The sequence below is a fragment of the Heterodontus francisci genome, chromosome 48, assembly GCF_036365525.1.
Source record: "Heterodontus francisci isolate sHetFra1 chromosome 48, sHetFra1.hap1, whole genome shotgun sequence".
Taxonomy (NCBI): Eukaryota; Metazoa; Chordata; class Chondrichthyes; order Heterodontiformes; family Heterodontidae; genus Heterodontus; species Heterodontus francisci.
In genome coordinates, this window is record NC_090418.1 from 2,033,906 (window position 1) to 2,054,173 (window position 20,268).

Here is a 20,268-nt window from a genome sequence, read left to right on the forward strand (position 1 = left end):
ATCTTTCCTTCTTCCTGAAATCTTCAAACTTTTAGAACAGCAGGTTGATGTCATCTTGCTTCCACTTCCTTATTTTTCCTTATTTATCCCAGCTTTTCACCTGCCCTTTTTAACCTTGCTTGTTGTCCGACACTAACTGGTGAATCAGTTGAAAGAAGATTTAGTGCCTGGGTATGAATGGGCCATTGAAATGCCATCTGTGGAATGTAAGGGTTCAATGTTTCAGTTTGTATAGGTAGGTTGATAACCCATGGGATTTTTGCCCATATAAAAGCATTAATGTTGGAAACGCTCAGCAGCTCAGGCAGCATTTGTGGAGAGAGAAATAGTTAACATTTCAGGTCGATGACCTTTCATCAGAGCTGCAAAAAGTTAGGGATGCAATGGGTTTTTAGCAAGTACAGAACTGGGGAAAAGTTGGGGAAGAAGGAAAGGGAAGGCCTCTGATAGGGTGTAAGGCAGGAGAGATTAAATGACAGAAGGGATGATGGTGCAAAGCAAAAGGGGGGGTGGTAATGGGACAAGTAAAGAAACAAAAGATATGACAAGAGTAGCTGAAAATGACAAAAGGATAATCATTACTAGCAACTTCCAGTTTAAAAAAAACAAGGTGGGAGCAGTGGTTACGATCTGAAAGCACCATGACTCCTCTCCAACTTATTTAGTCTCGCAAAGGAGGTGATTTAAACTAGGGGGCACTTTGTGAAACATCTCCCTCATCCCCAAGAGTAAGGAATGAGTTTTGTTCAGTTACCTTTGGGGATGAGGGGCCATCTCCCTTTGATATTCAATGGCATTACCATTACTGAATCCTCCACCATCAACATGTGGTGGGGGGGGGGGGGGGGGGGGCGGTTACCATTAACCAGAAACTTAACTGGACCAGCATATAAATGCTGTAGCTACAAAAGGTCAGAAACTGGGAATTCTGTGGTAAGTAACTCATCATCTGACTCCCCAGTGCCTGTCCACCATCTACAAGGCACAAGTCAGGAGTGTGATAGAATACTGTCCACTTCCCTGGAGAGTGCAGCTCCAACAACACTCAAGAAGCTCAACACCATCCAGTTCAAAGCAGCCCAATGGGCAATGGGTTGATGTGCAACCCGTCCACTACCTTAAACATTTACTCCCTCTACCACCGGCGCACAGTGGCAACAGTGTGTATCATATACAAGATGCATTGCAACAACTTGCCAAGTCTCCTTCGACAGCGCCTTCCAAACCCATGACCTCTACCACCTAGAAAGACAAGGGCAGCAGATGCATGGGAGCACTACTGCCTTCAAATTCCCCTCCAAGTCACACACCATCCTGAATTGGAACTATATCACCATTCCTTCACTGTCACTCCCTCCCTCACAGCACTGTGGGTGTACCTATACCACATGGACTGCAGCGGTTCAAGAAGGCAGCTCACCACCACCTACCCAAGGGCAATTAGGGATGAACAATAATTGCCAGCGATGCTCAAATCCCATGATTGAATTAAAAATAAAGGCGTTTCACAAATCTTGGAAGTGTCCTCTGGTTAAATTCACCTCCCTCACGAGAGTAAATAAGTTGAAGAGGAGCCATGGTGGAGCCAGTTTTACACCGTTGATTGTAAAGTACTGGATTAGTGTACCATCTGGGCTTTTGCTGTTCCATATCTGTTAGTACGGTTCTGCGATATAGCGTTATTTTTGCTACACAAATTCTAACGCTGGTGTTCCCTGAAATGTTACTCTTCAAATACTAGAGGGCAAATGATGAACAGTTTTGAATGAAATTCCTCTTTGCTATAATGGAGGTACTAAGCCTCTTGCATGTAACGGGCTAATGCTTCCTTCAAAATAACAGAGAGGGGAATATTAGAACACATTAAGCCTTTGTATGCTAATTGAACCAAATTTCATGGCTCTTTTAGAAGTATAATGTTAATTAATTACAAAGTTATAATACCAGATTGTGTAAATAAATTATGTAAATAAAGTTTGTGACGGAATTATGCATGATATGGAAATAGGTTGTGTAAATTTTAAATGATAATTTAGTTCAATAAATTATGTAGTGAGTGTGATTACCCTGGCTATGCTCTCTTTAGTTTAAATGCAATTAATTTTGCATTATTTGTGCTAATTAATGTCTTGGCATAATGGTTCAAAATACTACATGCAATGAATTACGTTTTGGGGTGCAGTGACTGTGGCTATGTTGGCACGTTTTGCCTCTCAAAACTTTGTGCTTTCATTCTGACACCAATTAGCAAACAAACTTGTTTTACCCGTCTGCCTTCCGGTGTCTTTTCAGCTGAGTAATGAGATAATCCATCTGTGCTCTGGAGAGATCTCATTGGACAGGATATTTGAGGGTCATACCAAATCGAGTAAGGCCACTCTCCACGACTGCATCGAGTGTTGCCAAACCTGGAAGAGCCACTTTGCACGTGCTGCCTCCATTCACACCAGGTGAGGCCTGATCATAACCTTTGCTCATAGCAGTATCGATTCATGCTGCTATCTGGTTCCAACTGTTGAAACTGCTTGCTGATCTCAGATTGTAGGTGGTCAATTTAGGGTTTAATTGGTCTACACATCTCTGGGCTAGGAAAGGAGGAAAGCCAGGCAGTGATCCTATTGCAGATTACTATCCAGTGACCTCTGCTGGGAGGGGGGGGGGGGGGGGGTGAAGAGAGAGAGAGAGAGAGAGAGAGAGTGTGTGTGTGTATACACACGTATGCACGTGTGTGTCTCTACACTTGTGTGCACATATGTATGTGTATGTCTACACTTGGGTGTGTAGGGATGAGGGGTTTGTCTTTTGAAGAGAGATTGAGCAGTTTAGGCCTTTATAGCGTTTATAAGAATGAGAGGCGATCTAATTGAGGTATATAAGATAATTAAGAGGATTGACAAAGTAGACGTAGAGAGGATGTTTCCTCTTGTGGGGCAATCTAGAACGAGAGGTCATAGTTTTAGGAAAAGGGGTAGCAGATTTAAAACAGAGATGAGGATAAATTACTTCTCTGAAAGGGTCGTGAGCCTGTGGAATTCACTACCCCAGAGTACGGTGGATGCCGCGACATTGAGTAAATTTAAGGAGGAGATAGACATATTTTTAATTATTAATGGGTTGAAGGGTTATGGAGAACGGGCAGGAAAGTGGAGTTGAGGCCAAGATGAGATCAGCTGTGATATTATTGAATGGCACGGAAGGCTCGAGGGGCTGAATTGCCTACTCCTGCTCCAAGTTCTTATGTTCTTATGTCTACACATGTGTGTGCGCACATATATGTGTCTACGCTTTGTGTGTGTGTGCGCGCACACGTATGTGGCTACACGTGTGTGCGTGCGCGCACGTATGTGGCTACACGTGTGTGCGTGCGCGCACGTATGTGGCTACACGTGTGCGTGCGCGCACGTATGTGGCTACACGTGTGTGCGTGCGCGCACGTATGTGGCTACACGTGTGTGCGTGCGCGCACGTATGTGGCTACACGTGTGTGCGCGCGCGCACGTATGTGGCTACACGTGTGTGCGCGCGCGCACGTATGTGGCTACACGTGTGTGCGCGCGCGCACGTATGTGGCTACACGTGTGTGCGCGCGCGCACGTATGTGGCTACACGTGTGTGCGCGCGCGCACGTATGTGGCTACACGTGTGTGCGCGCGCGCACGTATGTGGCTACACGTGTGTGCGCGCGCGCACGTATGTGGCTACACGTGTGTGCGCGCGCGCACGTATGTGGCTACACGTGTGTGCGCGCGCGCACGTATGTGGCTACACGTGTGTGCGCGCGCACGTATGTGGCTACACGTGTGTGTGTGTGTGCGCGCGCACGTATGTGGCTACACGTGTGTGTGTGCGCGCACGTATGTGGCTACACGTGTGTGTGTGCGCGCACGTATGTGGCTACACGTGTGTGTGTGTGCGCGCACGTATGTGGCTACACGTGTGTGTGCGCGCGCACGTATGTGGCTACACGTGTGTGTGCGCGCGCACGTATGTGGCTACACGTGTGTGTGCGCGCGCACGTATGTGGCTACACGTGTGTGTGCGCGCGCACGTATGTGGCTACACGTGTGTGTGCGCGCGCACGTATGTGGCTACACGTGTGTGTGCGCGCGCACGTATGTGGCTACACGTGTGTGTGCGCGCGCACGTATGTGGCTACACGTGTGTGTGTGCGCGCGCACGTATGTGGCTACACGTGTGTGTGTGCGCGCGCACGTATGTGGCTACACGTGTGTGTGTGCGCGCGCACGTATGTGGCTACACGTGTGTGTGCGCGCGCACGTATGTGGCTACACGTGTGTGTGCGCGCGCACGTATGTGGCTACACGTGTGTGTGCGCGCGCGCACGTATGTGGCTACACGTGTGTGTGCGCGCGCGCACGTATGTGGCTACACGTGTGTGTGCGCGCGCGCACGTATGTGGCTACACGTGTGTGTGCGCGCGCGCACGTATGTGGCTACACGTGTGTGCGCGCGCGCACGTATGTGGCTACACGTGTGTGCGCGCGCGCACGTATGTGGCTACACGTGTGTGCGCGCGCGCACGTATGTGGCTACACGTGTGTGCGCGCGCGCACGTATGTGGCTACACTTGTGTTGTGCGCGCGCCCGTGTGTGGCTGCCCGTGTGTGTGCGCGCGCCCGTGTGTGGCTGCCCGTGTGTGTGCGCGCGCCCGTGTGTGGCTGCACGTCTGTGTGCGCACGTATGTGGCTGCACGTGATGTGGCTGCACGTGTGTTTGTGTGCGCACACGTGGCTGCACGTGTGTGCGTGCACGCGTTATGTGTCTACACTGGCGCGTGTACGCACGTGTCTACATTTGCGCGCGTACGCACGTGTCCATTAACATATTGTTTGCCTTTGCTCCATGACCTTCTGGTCAGGTCTTCTATGGCCTTCTCCAATCTGCACATTCTCCTTTGTTATCTCTTGCCCCACCCCCGCTTTACTTGCATATAACCTTTAACATTTCTAATATTTGCCAGTTCCGAAGAAGGGTCACTGACCCGAAACATTAATTCTGCTTCTCTCTCCACAAATGCTGCCAGACCTGCTGAGTATTTCCAGCTTTTCTTGTTTTTATTACGCACGTGTCTACACTTGCACGTGTATGTATGCGTGTGTGCCTGCATGCGTGAAATAAAAACAAATGCTGAAAATATTCAGCAAGTCTGGCAGCCCACCTACTCCCGCGGCCACTCCCACTGCTACCTCAACTACACTTCTTCAAACCCTGCCTCCTGCAAGGACTCCATTCCATTCTCCCAGTTTCTCCGTCTCCGACGCATCTGCTCTGATGATGCAACCTTCCACGACAGCGTTTCTGATATGTCTTCCTTTTTCCTCAACCGAGGATGCCACCCCACTGTGGTTGAAACGGCCCTGAACCGTGTCCGGCCCATTTCCCGCACCTCTACCCTCACCTCTTCCCTTCCCTCCCAGAACCGCGACAGGATTCCTCTTGTCCTCACATTCCACCCCAGCAGCCTCCACATCCAAAGGATCATCCTCCGCTATTTCCACCACATCCAGCGTGATGCCACTACCAAATGCATCTTCCCTTCCCCTCCCATGTCAGCATTCCGAAGGGATCATTCCCTCCGTGACACCCTGGTCCACTCCTCCATTACCCCCAACTCCTTGTCCCCTTCCCACGGCAACTTCCCATCCAATCGCAGGAGGTGTAATATCTGCACTTTTACCTTCTCTCTCCTCAGTATCCAAGGCCCCAAACACTCATTTCAGGTGAAGCAGCGATCTACTAGTACTTCTTTCAATTTAGTATACTGTATTCGCCGCTCACAATGTGGTCTCCTCTACGTTGGGGCGACCAAACGCAGATTGTGTGACTACTTTGCGGAACACCTCCACTCAGTCTGAAAGCATGACCCTAAGCTTCCAGTTGTTTGCCATTTCAACATACCCCCCTGCTCTCATGCCCATATATCTGTCCTGGGATTGCTACAGTGTTCCAGAGAACATCAACGCAAGCTCGAGGAACAGCATCTCATTTACCGATTAGGCATGCTGCAGCCTGCCGGACTGAACATTGTGTTATTTTTTATTTTTTATTTTTATTTGATTTTAGTTTGTTTCATCAGTTCATTTTTTTAACCATGTGCCTGCCCACTGTTTTTTTCATGTTTGTGCTTTGGGCCAGGGCTGTTCATTTTTCTGTCCATTAACACCCTCTCTGCACTAACACTTTGTCTTTCAACACACCATTAACATCCTGTTTGCCTTTGCTCCATGACCTTCTGGTCAGTTATTCTCTGTGACCCTGTCCTATCAACACCTTCACTTTTGTTATCTCTTGCCCCATCTCCGCTTTATTTGCTTAAAACCTATTACATTTCTAACCTTTGCCAGTTCTGATGAGGGGTCACTGACCGGAAATGTTAACTCTGCTTCTGTCTCCACAGATGCTGCCAGACCTGCTGAGTATTTCCAGCATTTCTTGTTTTTAGTTCAAATCCTACCCTGGCAGTCTGTGAAGTTGAACCCCATGAATCTGGTACTACGTGGGCTGGCAGCAGATTAAATGACCATGAAATCTGCTGGATTGTCTCAAAAACCCAGCTCAAAGACTACTGTCCTTCAGGAAAAGGAAACTGCCACTCCTACCCGGCCTGCCTTGTGCGTGGTCTGTAACCCACCCTGCGCATACCTCCAATCCATACTCCATGATGGACTCTTAGTGCATTTTGCAGTGACCTACCAATCAACTGCTAGCAGGCCCAGAGTCACTTCCTCATGCCAATAATTGTGGCCTCATCGTGTCAGCCATATCCTGGAAACAAAGCTTCGAAAAAAATGTTGGGACACTCCTAGTCTGATCTTGCAAGTTAAGTGCCGCTCAAACTGTACTGCAGCATGGTCCTCCTCTTTCAGGAGGGGATTGGAGCAAGATTTGGAGGAGGAAATTTGAGGGCAAAGAAAGGTGTACTTGTGTATTTAAAATGTACTCTTACCTTGCCGTACAGGTTTTCAAACATCCCCTGGATCCTAGACAACACAAGTGTCTTTGCCCAAGTGGATGCCTTCATACAGCGATGCAGGGACCTGCTTGAGGTATGGTAACAAAAACAATTTAATATTTAGACACAGGCAGGTTATAATAAAATAAACAAAAGCCAAATATTACAGTTGCTGGAACTCTAAAATAAAGCCAGAAAATGCTGGAAAACAGTCAACAGGTCAGGCGGGAACTATGGGGAGAGAAAGAAAGTTAATGTTTTGGGTCGATGACCTTTCATCAGAATCACAGAATTATTACAACACAGAAAGAGGTCATTCAGCCCGCTGTGTCTGCACCAGCTCTCCGAAGGAGCAATTTACCTAGTGCCACTCCACGGCCTTCTCCCTGTAGCCCTGCACATTCTTCCTTTTCAGATAATAATCCAATACCTTCTTGAATGCCTCAATTGAACCTGCCTTCACCACACATTCAGGCAGTGCATTCCAGATCCTAACCACTCGCTACATGAAAAGGTTTTTCCTCATGTCTCTATTGCTTCTTTTGCCAATTACCTTAAATCTGTGCCCCCTCGTTCTCGATCCCTCCACAAATGGGAACAGTTTCTCCCTATCTACTCTGCCCAGACTCCTCATGATTTTGAACGCCTCTATCAAATATCCTCTCTACCTTCTCTTCGAGGAAAACAGTCCCAACTTCTCCAATCTATCCACATAACTGAAGTTCCTCATCCCTGGAACCATTCTCGTGAATCTTGTCTGCACTCTCTCCACTGCCTTCACATCTTTCCTAAAGTGTGCCGTGCAGAACTGGACACAGTACTCCAGTTGAAGCCGAACCAGTGTTCTATACAAGTTGAACATAACTTCCTCGCTTTTGTACTCTGTGCTCCTATTAATGCTGCCTAAGATGCTGTATGCTATATTAACTGCTGTCTTAATCTGTCCTGCCACCTTCAATGATTTATGCATGTGTACACCCATGTCGCTCTGTTCCTGCACCCCCTTTAGATTTGTACTCTTTATTTTATATTGTCTTTCCATGTTCTTCCTACCAAAATAAATCGCTTCACACTTCTCTGCATTAAATTTCATCTGCCGTTTGTCTGCCCATCCTGTCAACCTGTATGTTCTTTTGAAGTTTTACACTGTTCTCTTCACAGTTCACAATGTTTCCAAGTTTTGTATCATCTGCAAATTTTGAAATTGTACCCTGTACACCAGGGTCTTGATCATTAATATATATCAGGAAAACCAAGGGTCCCAACACAGACCACTGAGGAACTCCACTACAAACCTTTTTCCAGTCTGGAAAACATGCATTAATCACTGCTGTCTCTTTCCTGTCACTCAGCCAATTTTGTATCCATGTTGCTACTGTCCCTTTTATTTTATGAGCTCTAACTGCTCACAAGTCTCTTGTGTGGCACTTTATCAAATGGTTTTTGGAAGTCAATATACACCACATCAACAGTATTGGTCTCATCAACGTTCTCTGTTTCCTCCTCAAAAAAACTCCAGTGAGTTAGTTAAACACAATTTGCCCTTCACAAATCTGTGCTGGCTTTCCCTAATAAACCCGCATTTGCCCAAGTGACTCTTAATTTTGTCCTGAATTATCATTTCTAGAAGCTTCCCCACCACAGAGGTTAAACTGACTGGCCTGTAGTTGCTGGGCTTATATTTACGTCCTTTTTTGAACAAGGGTGTAACATTTGCAATTCTCCAGTCTTCGAACACCACCCCTGAATCTAAGGAAGGCTGGAAAATTATGGCCAGTGCCTCCGCAATTTCCACACTCACTTCCCTCAGTATCCTTGGATACATCACATCCAGTCCTGGTGCCTATCCAATACCACCTCCTTATCAATAAACCTATTAAGTGTCTGAATTACCTCCTTTTTCACCATGACCTGCGCAGCATCTTCTTCCTTAGTAAAAACAGATGCAAAGTATTTATAACTTCACCATGTGTAAATCCCCTTTTTGGTCCCTAATCGGCCCCACTCCTCCATTCACCACCCTCTTACTATTAAAATGCCCATAGAAATATTTTGGATTCCCTTTCATATTAGCTGCCAGTCTCCTTTCATACTCTCTCTTTGCTTCTCTTATTTGTTTTTTCACTTCCCGGGAAGAAGTTATAAAGTTAACAATTTAGAAGCAAATACAGTGCCAGGGTGAAGGGGACACATTCCCCATTGTTCTTTACTCCTTCTCTTTTCCTTGATTGTTCTACTGGAACTGCTTTCTCCTGTGCTCTGTCTCCTTAAGACAGCCAAGTAAAATACCTCCCATGTGACACACAGGACCCAGCACCGGCCCTGCCAACCAATGCTATAGGGGATGCACTGGGTCAGGAATATAAAGGTATCAGCCATGGATCACTAGGTAATCCTCTGGCCTTTGAGTTAGAAGAATTCAATCCCCATTCAAAGAACAAAGAACAGTACAGCACAGGAACAGGCCATTCAGCCCTCCAAGCCTGCGCCGATCTGATGCCTGCCTAAACTAACACCTTCTGCACTTCCGGGGCCCATATCCCTCTATTCCCTTCCTATTCATGTATTTGTCAAGATGTCTCTTAAACGTTGCTATCGTATCTGCTTCCACCACCTCCCCTGGCAGCAAGTTCCAGGCACTCACCACTCTCTGTGTAAAAAAAACTTGCCTCGCACATCCCCTCTAAACTTTGCCCCTCGCACCTTAAATCTATGTCCCCTAGTAACTGACTCTTCCACCCTGGGAAAAAGCTTCTGACTATCCACTCTGTCCATGCCGCTTATAACTTTGTAAACCTCTATCATGTCGCCCCTCCACCTCCGTCGTTGCAGTGAAAACAATCCGAGTTTATCCAACCTCTCCTCATAGCTAATGCCCTCCAGACCAGGCAACATCCTGGTAAACCTCCTCTGTACCCTCTCCAAAGCCTCCACGTCCTTCTGGTAGTGTGGCGACCAGAATTGCACGCAATATTCTAAGTGTGGCCTAACTAAGGTTCTGTACAGCTGCAGCATGACTTGCCAATTTTTATACTCTATGCCCCGACCAATGAAGGCAAGCATGCCGTATGCCTTCTTGACTACCTTATCCACCTGCGTTGCCACTTTCAGTGACCTGTGGACCTGTACGCCCAGATCTCTCTGCCTGTCAATACTCCTAAGGGTTCTGCCATTTACTGTATACCTTCCAAAATGTTTTACCTCACATTTGTCCGGATTAAACTCCATCTGCCATTTCTTTGCCTAAGTCTCGAACCGATCTATAATCCTGCTGTATCCTCTGACAATCCTCATCATTATCCACAGCTCCACCAACCTTTGTGTCGTCCGCAAACTTACTAATCAGACCAGCTGCATTTTCCTCCAAATCATTTAGAATTAGAATTAGAACAGAATTAGAACATTACAGCGCAGTACAGGCCCTTCGGCCCTCGATGTTGCGCCGACCTGTGAAACCATCTGACCTACACTATTCCATTTTCATCCATGTGTCTATCCAATGTCCACTTAAATGCCCTTAAAGTTGGCGAATCTACTACTGCTGCAGGCAGGGCGTTCCACGCCCTTACTACTCTCTGAGTAAAGAAACTACCTCTCACATCTGTCCTATATCTATCACCCCTCAACTTGAAGCTATGTCCCCTATATACTACAAACAGCAAAGGTCCCAGCACTGATCCCTGCGGAACACCACTAGTCACATCCCTCCATTCAGAAAAGCACCCTTCCACTGATACCCTCTGTCTTCCATGACTGAACCAGTTCTGTATCCGTCTTGCCAGCTCACCTCTGATCCCGTGTGACTTCACCTTTTGTACCAGTCTTCCAGAAACTTGAGCTCATAATCCAGGCCCACTATCCTTGTGCGTGTACTGAGGGAATGCCGCATTGCCGGAGAGTCAGTACTGTTGGAGTGTAGGTGCTAGCTGTGGCTCAGTGGGCAGCATGTGAGGAGATTAATGGCTGTGGTAATGCACTGGCCAAGGGAGACTGAGCTTTTCCTTGACTCGCTGGCAGCTGAAGGATTGGTTTGTGAAAACATGGTACTGATAATCATTTCTTCTGAAATTATGTGAAGCACTGCTGTTTCCTCCTTCAATCTGCCCAGGTGTGTGACTGCCAGGAGTTCTTTGCCCGACGGGAAGATGGTGCACAAACACCAATGCCATGTTTTGGGGGTCACCGTGGTCCTGAAATAACGCGGAATCTGCTGGAGATTGAAGCCACCTTTGACAAAATCCTACAAATGTTGAAAGCCATGAAGAATGAGATCCTGGACGTAAAGAATACATTCTGGCATGATGACTACAGCAGGTCAGTCTTACTGACCCTGATGAGATTGCTTCAGGAGCACATTACCCAGTGTCAAAGTTATTATGCAGTATTGGAGCAGAAGGGACCCATCGAGCCTGTTTGGCTGTTTTGTTAACCATGGTGCTTCTTACTTTTTTCAGTCTCAATCCCTTGCCTTTTCTCCATAGGTGCTAGCTGTGGCTCCGTGGGCAGCATGCTCTCACCTCTGTTTTAGAAGGTCATGTGTTCAAGCCCCACTCCAGACCCTTGAGCACATAATCCTGGCAGTCCCAGTGCCAAGTCTGAGGGAGCGTTGCACTGTCAGAGATGCCTCTTTTGGATGAGATGTTAAACCACAGGCCTGCCTGCCATCTCAGGTGGACGTAAAAGATTACATGGCCACTATTTGAGGAAGAGCAGGGGAGTTCTCCATGGTGTCCTGACCAATATTTATCCCTCAACCAACACCACTAAAAAAGAAACCAGATTAAAGTGGTCATTATCACATTGCTGTTTGTGAGATCTTGCTGTGTGCAAATTGACTGCTGTAGAAACGCAAGTCTTTTCTTTCTTGGAACTGCAATATGCATGGACTTTTTTCTCTTCTGGGTCACATTCTTGGCAAGTGCAGCCCGCAACCAGCCAACAATCAATCCACCCTCTTCACTGCAGACAGTATTCCCCTTGCTTTATTTGTGCTACCCTGGGTCTTTAGAGAGGGAGTGATAGCTCTACAGTGCCTACTGTCTTATTCTTTATGTCTGTTCAGGTTCCGTTCAGGTATCAAAGATCTGGAAGTGATGATGCAGAATCTGATCTCGTCCTCGTTTGAAACCATGACTACAGTGCAGCAAGGGGTGGAGTTCCTGGACATATTCCAGCGCCTTTCGAACCGCGAGGTACACAGATATCTAACTCCTGGCAACCCAGGGCTATTATTTTACACACAGCTGACAACACTGCCCCTGTCCCTTGTGCGGCACGACCTTGACCTTGGATTGAGGTGAGGCGGAAGAGAGCTGTTTCCCTAGAGTTTAGAAGAATGAGAGGTGATTTCAGTGAAACATATAAGATTTTGAGAGGGCTTGACAGGGGAGACACTGAAACACTGTTTTCCCTGGCTGGAGAGTCTAAAACTGGGGGTCTCAATCTCAGCTTAAAGGGTTGGACTGAGATGAGAAATTTCCTCGCTGAATGTTGTGAATCCACAGAATTCTGTACCCCAGAGGGCTTTGGATGCTCAGCTGTTGAGTATATTCAAGGCTGAGTTTTTAAAATTCAACTGTAGGATGTGAGCATCATTGGCAAGGCCCCCATTCCTAATAGCCCGTGAGAATGCGGTGGTCAGCCGCCTGCTCTGAACTGCTGAAGTCCATGTGGTGTAGGTGCACTCGCAGTGCTGTTAGGAAGGGAGTTTCAGGATTTTGACCCATTGATGATGAAAGAACGACGTTCCGAATCAGGATGGTGTGTGGCTTGGAGGGGAGTTTGCTGGTGGTGGTGTTCTCATGCATCTGCTGCCCTTGCTCTTCAAGGTGAGAGAGGGTGTGAGTTTAGAAGGTGCTGCTGAAGAAGCCTTGACAAGTTGCTGCAGTGCATCTTGTAGATGTTAAAAACTCCTGCCGCTGTGCACTGCTGTTGGAGGGAGGGAGTGAATGTTTAAGGTGATGGATGGGGTATCAATCAAGTGGGCTTCTTTGTCCTGAATGGTGTCGAACTTCTTGAGATCGGTAGAGTTTTGGATACTAAGGGAATCGAAGGATATGGGGATAGGCCAGGAAAGTGGAGTTGAGGTAGAAGATCAGCCATGATCTTACTAAATGACTTCAAGGTCCATATGGCCTAGTCATGCTCCTATTTCTTGCATAAAGCCCCTCTTAAAATGATATATAATTTTCTGAATAGCACTATGTGCCTTATTTGATTTTCTGTGCAGTGAAGTGCCTATCTTCTACTCCGTATCTACCCACAGTGAGACCATTATAATCAGGAGCTCACATTTTGTGGGGAATTGCTGTCGGAGCAATTGAAGTAGAGCTGTATCTCATCTCATCTTCCTGTGTTGGAGGAGTGAGGAGTTTGGCCAATGACTTTGCTCAGGCCTGCGCCACGCACAGGCCCCCAAAGTAAAATGCAGACCGTTCTGTTCCTCACAGGCCATCAAACGGACCATTGATAAAAAGACTGTGGAAGTCTATATATTGTTCAACGAGGAGCTCTCACGGGTGAACAAAGACCTGAATAGGAAGGCATTGTACCTGGCCCCACAGATGCCACGATACGCTGGCCAGGCACACTGGGCCCGGACTCTTCGGCGTCGCATCGATAGATCAATGGAGGTAAATTGAATATGTCCAAAAGTCAACTGATTTATAACAGCTGGTTGCTGGGTGCTCAAGTTGCCAGGCTGTAAATGTCTCTTAAATTGTAGAAGCAAAGTTTGAGCAAATGATTAAACTTCACCGGAACCCCCACCCATGTCCTCCACAGTCACAGCCTTGTGACTCCCTGCTAGGTATCAGTCGTATCCAGCATACTGTTGGAACCCTCTTAACATAGTAGTTTAGAATGATTCCAACAGAAGTTTAGTTAACCCATTTTCCTGTTGGGTCCCACATAGCTGCCCACAACATGCCACAAAACCAGCCAGAGACAAATGGCTAGTTTGCGGATTGGGAAAATTCACATGGACATGCAGGGTGTGCTGTTGAATGACGGCAGTTAATGCACATTTTGGGTGGCTTTATCAACCTGTACTCCATCTGATCTGGGAACATTTAGTATTGGATGACATTTTCTTGAATATGGAAGATTAAGAGGTGATCTAATTGAGGTGTTTAAGATGATTTAAAGAATTTGAAAAGATAGACAGAGAGGAAGTATTTCCTTTGGTGGGGTGAGTCCAGAACAAGGGGTCATAACCTGGAAATTAGAGCTAGGCTGATCAGGAGTGATGTCAGGAAGCACTTATTTACACAAAGGGTGGTGGAAATCTGGAACTCTGTCCCCCAAAAAGCTGTTGAGGCTGGGGGTCAGTTGGAAATTTGAAAACTAAGATTGACCGATTTTTGTTGGGTGACAGTATTAAGGGGTATGGAACCAAGGCGGGGGTGAGTTGAGATGCAGATCAGCTATGATCTGTTTGAATGGCAAAACAGGCTTGAGGGGCTGAATAGCCCCCTCCTGAAATGAGGAAAGTAGTGAATCTCCAGCACCAACAGCCTTCACATTGATGAGCACACAAATACATCCAAACATGCTTGTTTGACTGACTGTTACTAGCCTGTCTTCAGACATTGTCTTATGCTCCATATGAAGAATGACCAGTTGTGTGTGAAGTACAGTGTGACGCCTGGACGTGTAACTCCACTGTGAGTTTGCACCTTCAAGGAGATGAGGGGGGGAAGGAGAGAGAACATTTTAAAAAAGAAATAAGGTTGAATGCTCAAAAAGACCCTAAATACCAGAAGTGGACAGATCATGGAATTATTCAGCACCAGAGGAGATCATTTGGCCCATTGTCTGTGTGTTGGCTTTTTGAAAGAGCTATCCAAGTAGTCCCAGTCCTCTGCTTTTTTCCCATGCCCCTGAAATTTTTTTCTCCTTCAAATATTTATCCAATTTCCTTTTGAAAGTTGCTATTGAATCTGCTTCCACCACCCTTTCAGGAAACACATTCCAGATCACAACAACTCACTGCGTAAAAAGAGTAGAGATGTAATGTTGTTTGTTTAAAAAAATTCATGCTATTTCTGCAATCCATTCTATAGTACAACACTGTGAATCAACTATCAATTTATGGAAGTTAGCAATACTGCCATATGGGACAAAGTGCATTTAAAGTAGAGAGAGCAATAACACACTGTGTTGATAGCCTGCTATTATTCCAGGCGTTCAGGAGGAGGAGTCAGAACTAGAAGTTACACAATTCTTTGAAATGCATCTGCCATAAAAATGACATGTCCAAATTCCTGGACAGGTATCAAAAAGCCAAATCCCAGAAAAAAAAGACATGTTAATCTCTCAGTTCTGAAGTAGGGTCACTGACCTGAAACGTTAACTCTGCTTCTCTCTCCACAGATGCTGCCAGACCTGCTGAGTATTTCCAGCATTTCTTGTTTTTGTTTCAGATTTCCAGCATCCGCAGTATTTTGCTTTTATTTCCATGTTAATCTCTGTTTCTCAACTTAACAGTTTCTGGCCCAAGCCACCTTCCTGCCCAAAATTGGATTGGGCGAGGAGACAATGGCATTCTATCAGACGCTGGAGCAGTCTCTGGATGAGTTTGTGCGTAAGATCTTCACAGAATGGACAGTCAACGTGGATCGGGAGAGCACAAAGCGCTTGGAGAGACCTCTGATGATCCGCAGCCTCGAGGATCGGAGCAAGCTCAGCGTAAACTTTGACATGTGAGCTCCCGAAACTTCAAATCCGTGACAAAAAAACTTTTGCAATTGCTGGATAAGATCAAAATCAAAATTAATAAGGTTGCACATGCTGGCTAAGTAACTGAACAGCAGCGTAAGTCAGTACTGTCAACACAGGATGCACCCAAGGTGTCAAGGTTTCATCATAGGTTTTGTGCCCGAAATACACGCTCATGACAAAAACCACAAAAATGCCTAAAAGTGGCAAGCTGCATCTGCCGAATGGACCTCATCAAATGCTCAAGCGGCATTAATGTACATCTCTGCTTCCCTCTTGTTTCTCTATCCTTCTCTCCCTCCTTCTTTCTATATTTCCGTCTTCACACACTGCCGTACTGAGTTTGCTAGTGTTTCGTCTTGCTTTCTGTCACTGGTATGAAGAAGGTAGGACTATTTCCAGCATTCATGGTGCCCATGAAAGCTCTTTATTAAAGTTGCGAGTCCTCCTCAGTTGCAATTCTCCTACAACTGATGCATTGCTGAAATGAGAGGGCAAGACGTCTCAATCTTCTTCCAAAGTCATTGAGCATGCGCAGAATTGGTAGGCCTATATTAACCGATGCAAAAGCCATGAATGCTCAGGAAAACCTATCCATTTGGAACTACTTTCTAAACCTGATTAACAAACTAAAATAAACAAACCAATTCAACAGGGGCTGGGACAAACTCATTTCACAACAATTCAATTATGTTTTGCATTTAACCTAATGAACCCTTCCAAAGCATTTCATGTAGGAGATTGTGGGAGTAACTCTAAATCCTTTAAAAGCCTCCTCATCCTTTTCCTCTTTTTCACCAACTCTTACAAGTGTTATAAGCCAGAAATGGGGAGGCGGTGGCGTTGTGGTAATGTCACTGGACTAGCAGCTAGAGGCCCAGTCTAATGCTCTTGGGACATGGGCTTGAATCCTAACACAGCAGATGGTGGACTTTGAATTCCATTAATAAATCTGGAATTAAAACCTAGTCTAATGGTGACCATGAAACCATTGTCAATTGTTGTAAAAACCCATCTTGTTCACTAATGTCCTTTTTAGGAAAGGAAATCTGCCATCCTTACCTGGTCTGGCCTACATGTGACTCCAGACCCACAGCAATGTGTTTGACTCTTAATTGCCCTCTGCAATTGTCCAGCAAGCCACTCAGTTCTATCAAACTGCTACAAAGTCTTAGAAAAGTACCTACAGCCCAAGGACTGCAGCGGTTCAAGAAGGCAGCTCCCCATCACCTTCTCGAGGGCAATTATGGATGGGCAATAAATGCTGGCCTAGCCAGTGATGCCCACATCCCATGAACGATTAAAAAAAAGCCAGGTGGTGAAGGATAGAACTGGAGCCAATTTTTACACACTTTTATAAGCATTTATTTATAGATTTACACATTACACCTCATAACCCAGCCACCACTGTTTCAGTCTGTTCCTATTTATAGGGGCACAAGTGAATTCCTGGTTAATGATCACTACCTGCTTACAATTAATTACAATTGATATACAATTAACACCAACTGTCTTTTGGTATTCATTCTCCCTCTTTTGGATGTTCTCTATGCTGAAGGTGCTGTACGTTATTAATGCCACTTGCCTTTCCCCAATTATAATTGTGTCAGTGTGCCAACACTGATCGATTGACAGACATTATTCGAGAGGGAGTTGTGCTAATTATGTTTCTACGCTGTCCCATTTCTCACAGGTATCTGTTGGAGTTGTTTGATGAAATCCATTACTGGGACCGCTTGCTCTTTGAGATCCCACATTATGTTATAGAGATCTACCAGCGAAGAGAGGACCTCAGGATGCTACGAGAGCGCGTTCTCCTGGTGGTCCGTGATTACAACAGGTTAGTGCAGTTTGTTGAGGCGCGAGGCTAAAATTGGAATGTTTAACCTTGTGTCTCACGGATGTAGCCCCTCTGACCCGATCCTTTAAATTCACGGCACCATCCTGCCACCATTTATTCATTGTATTTTTCAACCCATTTTAGAGTCCTCATGCAGCTTATAGTATTCTTAGGGCAAGAATGGATATGGTGTTAAGGTAGGAAAGTGGAGTTGACGTAGAAGATCAGCCATTGTTTTATTGAATGACGGAGCAGGCTGAAGGGACTACTGCTCTTATTTCTTATGTTCTTAAGTGAGTCCAAGTGATGTCGGGTAAATTGCTACAATACCACTTATATGCTGTGATTTGCTGTCCAATACAGCAACATAGCCTCTGAAACTTTAAATGCAATGAAAATATCAGTTCCTAAGCATTAACAATTCATTTCATGAAAAAGGTTAGCATGCAGGTACAGCAAGTGATTAGGAAGACAAATGGAATATTGGTGTGTATTGCAAGGGGAGTTTTTTTTTGTTCATTCATGGGATGTGGGCGTCGCTGGCTAGGCCCACATTTATTGTCCATCCCTAATTGTCCTTGAGAAGGTGTTGGTGAGCTGCCTTCTTGAACCGCTGCAGTCCATGTGAGGTAGGTACACCCACAGTGCTTTTAGGAAGGAAGTTCCAGGATTTTGACCCAGCGACAGTGAGGGAATGGCGATATAGTTTCAAGTCAGGAATGGTGTGTGACTTGGAGGGGAACTTGGGATGGTGTTCCCATGCATTTGCTGCCCTAGTTGGTAGAGGTCGCGGGTTTGTAAGGTGCTGTCTAAGGAGCCTTGGTGAGTTGCTGCAGTGCATCTTGTAGATGGTACACACTGCTGCCACTGTGCGTCGGTGGTGGGGGGAGTGAATGTTTGTGCATGGGGTGTGAATCAGGCAGGCTGCTTTGTCCTGGATGGAGTAGAGCTTCTTGAGTGTTGTTGGAGCTGCACCCATCCAGGCAAGTGGAGAGTATTACATCACACTCCTGACTTGTGCCTTGTTGATGGTGGACAGGCTTTGGGGAGTCAGGAGGTAAAGGCCTGCTCGGGTCTGCAAATAAGACCTGACTCGAGAACGACAGAACCCCATCTGACCCCAAACCCAACCTGGCCCGAATCCTTCCATTTTTTCCCGCGCCCGACCCGGCCCAACCCAACCATCAGGTAACTTACCTTCTGTTTTTCACTTTGTTCCTTACCTGCACAAGCTTAAAATAACTAACAAAACTACCTTTAAAGTCCAAAAAGTAAATTAACATTAGAGTCACTTACCTGAGGTGGTGATAGAGCGTGTCTGATCGGGCCCGACTTGACCCGATTCCGAATGCCCAACCCGACCTGAACCCGACACATGTTGGGTCCCGTCTGGTTCGGGTCGGGTAGCAGGCCTTTATCAGAAGGTGAGTTAGGATTCCTAGCCTCTGACCTGCTCTTGTAGTCACGGTATTTATATGGCTACTCCAGTTCAGTTTCTGGTCAGTGGTAGCCCCTAGAATGTTGATAGTGATGGTAATGCCATTGATGTCAAGGGGAGATGGTTAGATTCTCTTGTTGTAGATGGTCATTGCCTGGCACTTGTGTGGCACGAATGTTACTTGCCACTTATCAGCCCAAGCCTGGATATTGTCCAAGTCTTGCTGCATTTCTACACGGACTGCTTCAGTATCTGAGGAGTTGCGAATGGTGCCGAACATAAAAGTAGGGAAGTTAAGTAGTGGGATATAAAAATAGGGAAGTTTTACTGCAGCTGTACAGGCCTTGGTGAGACCATATCATGAAGTACTGTGTACAGTTTTGTTCTCCTTATTTGAAAAAGGATATAATTGCATTAGAGGTAGTTCAGAGAAGGTTCACTCAACTCAGACGAGCATCCGAATTAGGAGCAGGAGTAGACTATTTGGCCCCTCTAGCCTGCTCCTCCATTCTATAAGATCATGGCTGATCTGTTTGTGAACTCAACTCCACTTTCCTGCCTACCCCTGATACCCTTTGACTCCTTTGTTTGTCAAGAATCTGTCTACCTCTGCCTTAAAAGCATTCAATGACCCTGTCTCCACCATTCTCCAGGGAAGAACGTTCCGCAGACTCACGATCCTCTGAGAGAAAAAAAAAATCTCCTCATCTCTGTCTTAAATGGGAGACTCCTTATTTTTAAACTGTGCCCCCTAGTTTTAGTCTCTCCCATATGGGGAAACTTCCTTTCAACAAGTACCCTGTCAAGTCCCCTCAGGATCTTTATATGTTTCAATAAGATCACCTCTCATCCTTCTAAACTCCGATGAATACAGACCCAATCTGTCCAACCTTTCCTCATAAGATAACCCTCTCATCCCAGGAATCAGTCGAATGAACCTTCCCCGAGCTGCTTCCAATGCAATGATATCCTTTCCTAAGTAAGGAGACCAAAACTGTCCACAATATGCTAGATGTGGTCTCACCAATGCCCTGTACAACTGTAGCAAAACATTTCTGCATTTATATTTCATTCTCCTTGCAATAAGCAACAAAATTGCATTTGCCTTCTGAATCACTTGCCATTAATGCATGCTAACTTTTTGTGTTTCGTGTACTAGGACACCCAGATACCTCTGCATCTCAGAGTTCTGTAATCCCTCTCCATTAATATGTTGCTTTTCTATTCTTCCGGCCAAAGTGGATAAGTTCCCACTTTCCCATATTCCATCTGCCAAATCTTTTCCCACTCACTTCATCT

General features: G+C 46.1%; 1 protein-coding gene across 1 annotated transcript in view; it reads left to right on the plus strand.

Annotated features, from left to right (window-relative positions):
- The window catches only part of dnah2 (dynein, axonemal, heavy chain 2), a 178,845-nt gene that overhangs the window by 32,473 nt on the left and 126,104 nt on the right, over positions 1 to 20,268 (plus strand). Inside the window, exons 9-15 of the mRNA XM_068023578.1 lie at positions 2,293 to 2,450; positions 6,980 to 7,067; positions 11,082 to 11,287; positions 12,036 to 12,165; positions 13,423 to 13,605; positions 15,461 to 15,675; positions 17,385 to 17,531. Coding sequence (XP_067879679.1) covers positions 2,293 to 2,450; positions 6,980 to 7,067; positions 11,082 to 11,287; positions 12,036 to 12,165; positions 13,423 to 13,605; positions 15,461 to 15,675; positions 17,385 to 17,531 — 1,127 coding nt within the window. The remainder of the gene's footprint in view (positions 1 to 2,292; positions 2,451 to 6,979; positions 7,068 to 11,081; positions 11,288 to 12,035; positions 12,166 to 13,422; positions 13,606 to 15,460; positions 15,676 to 17,384; positions 17,532 to 20,268) is intronic.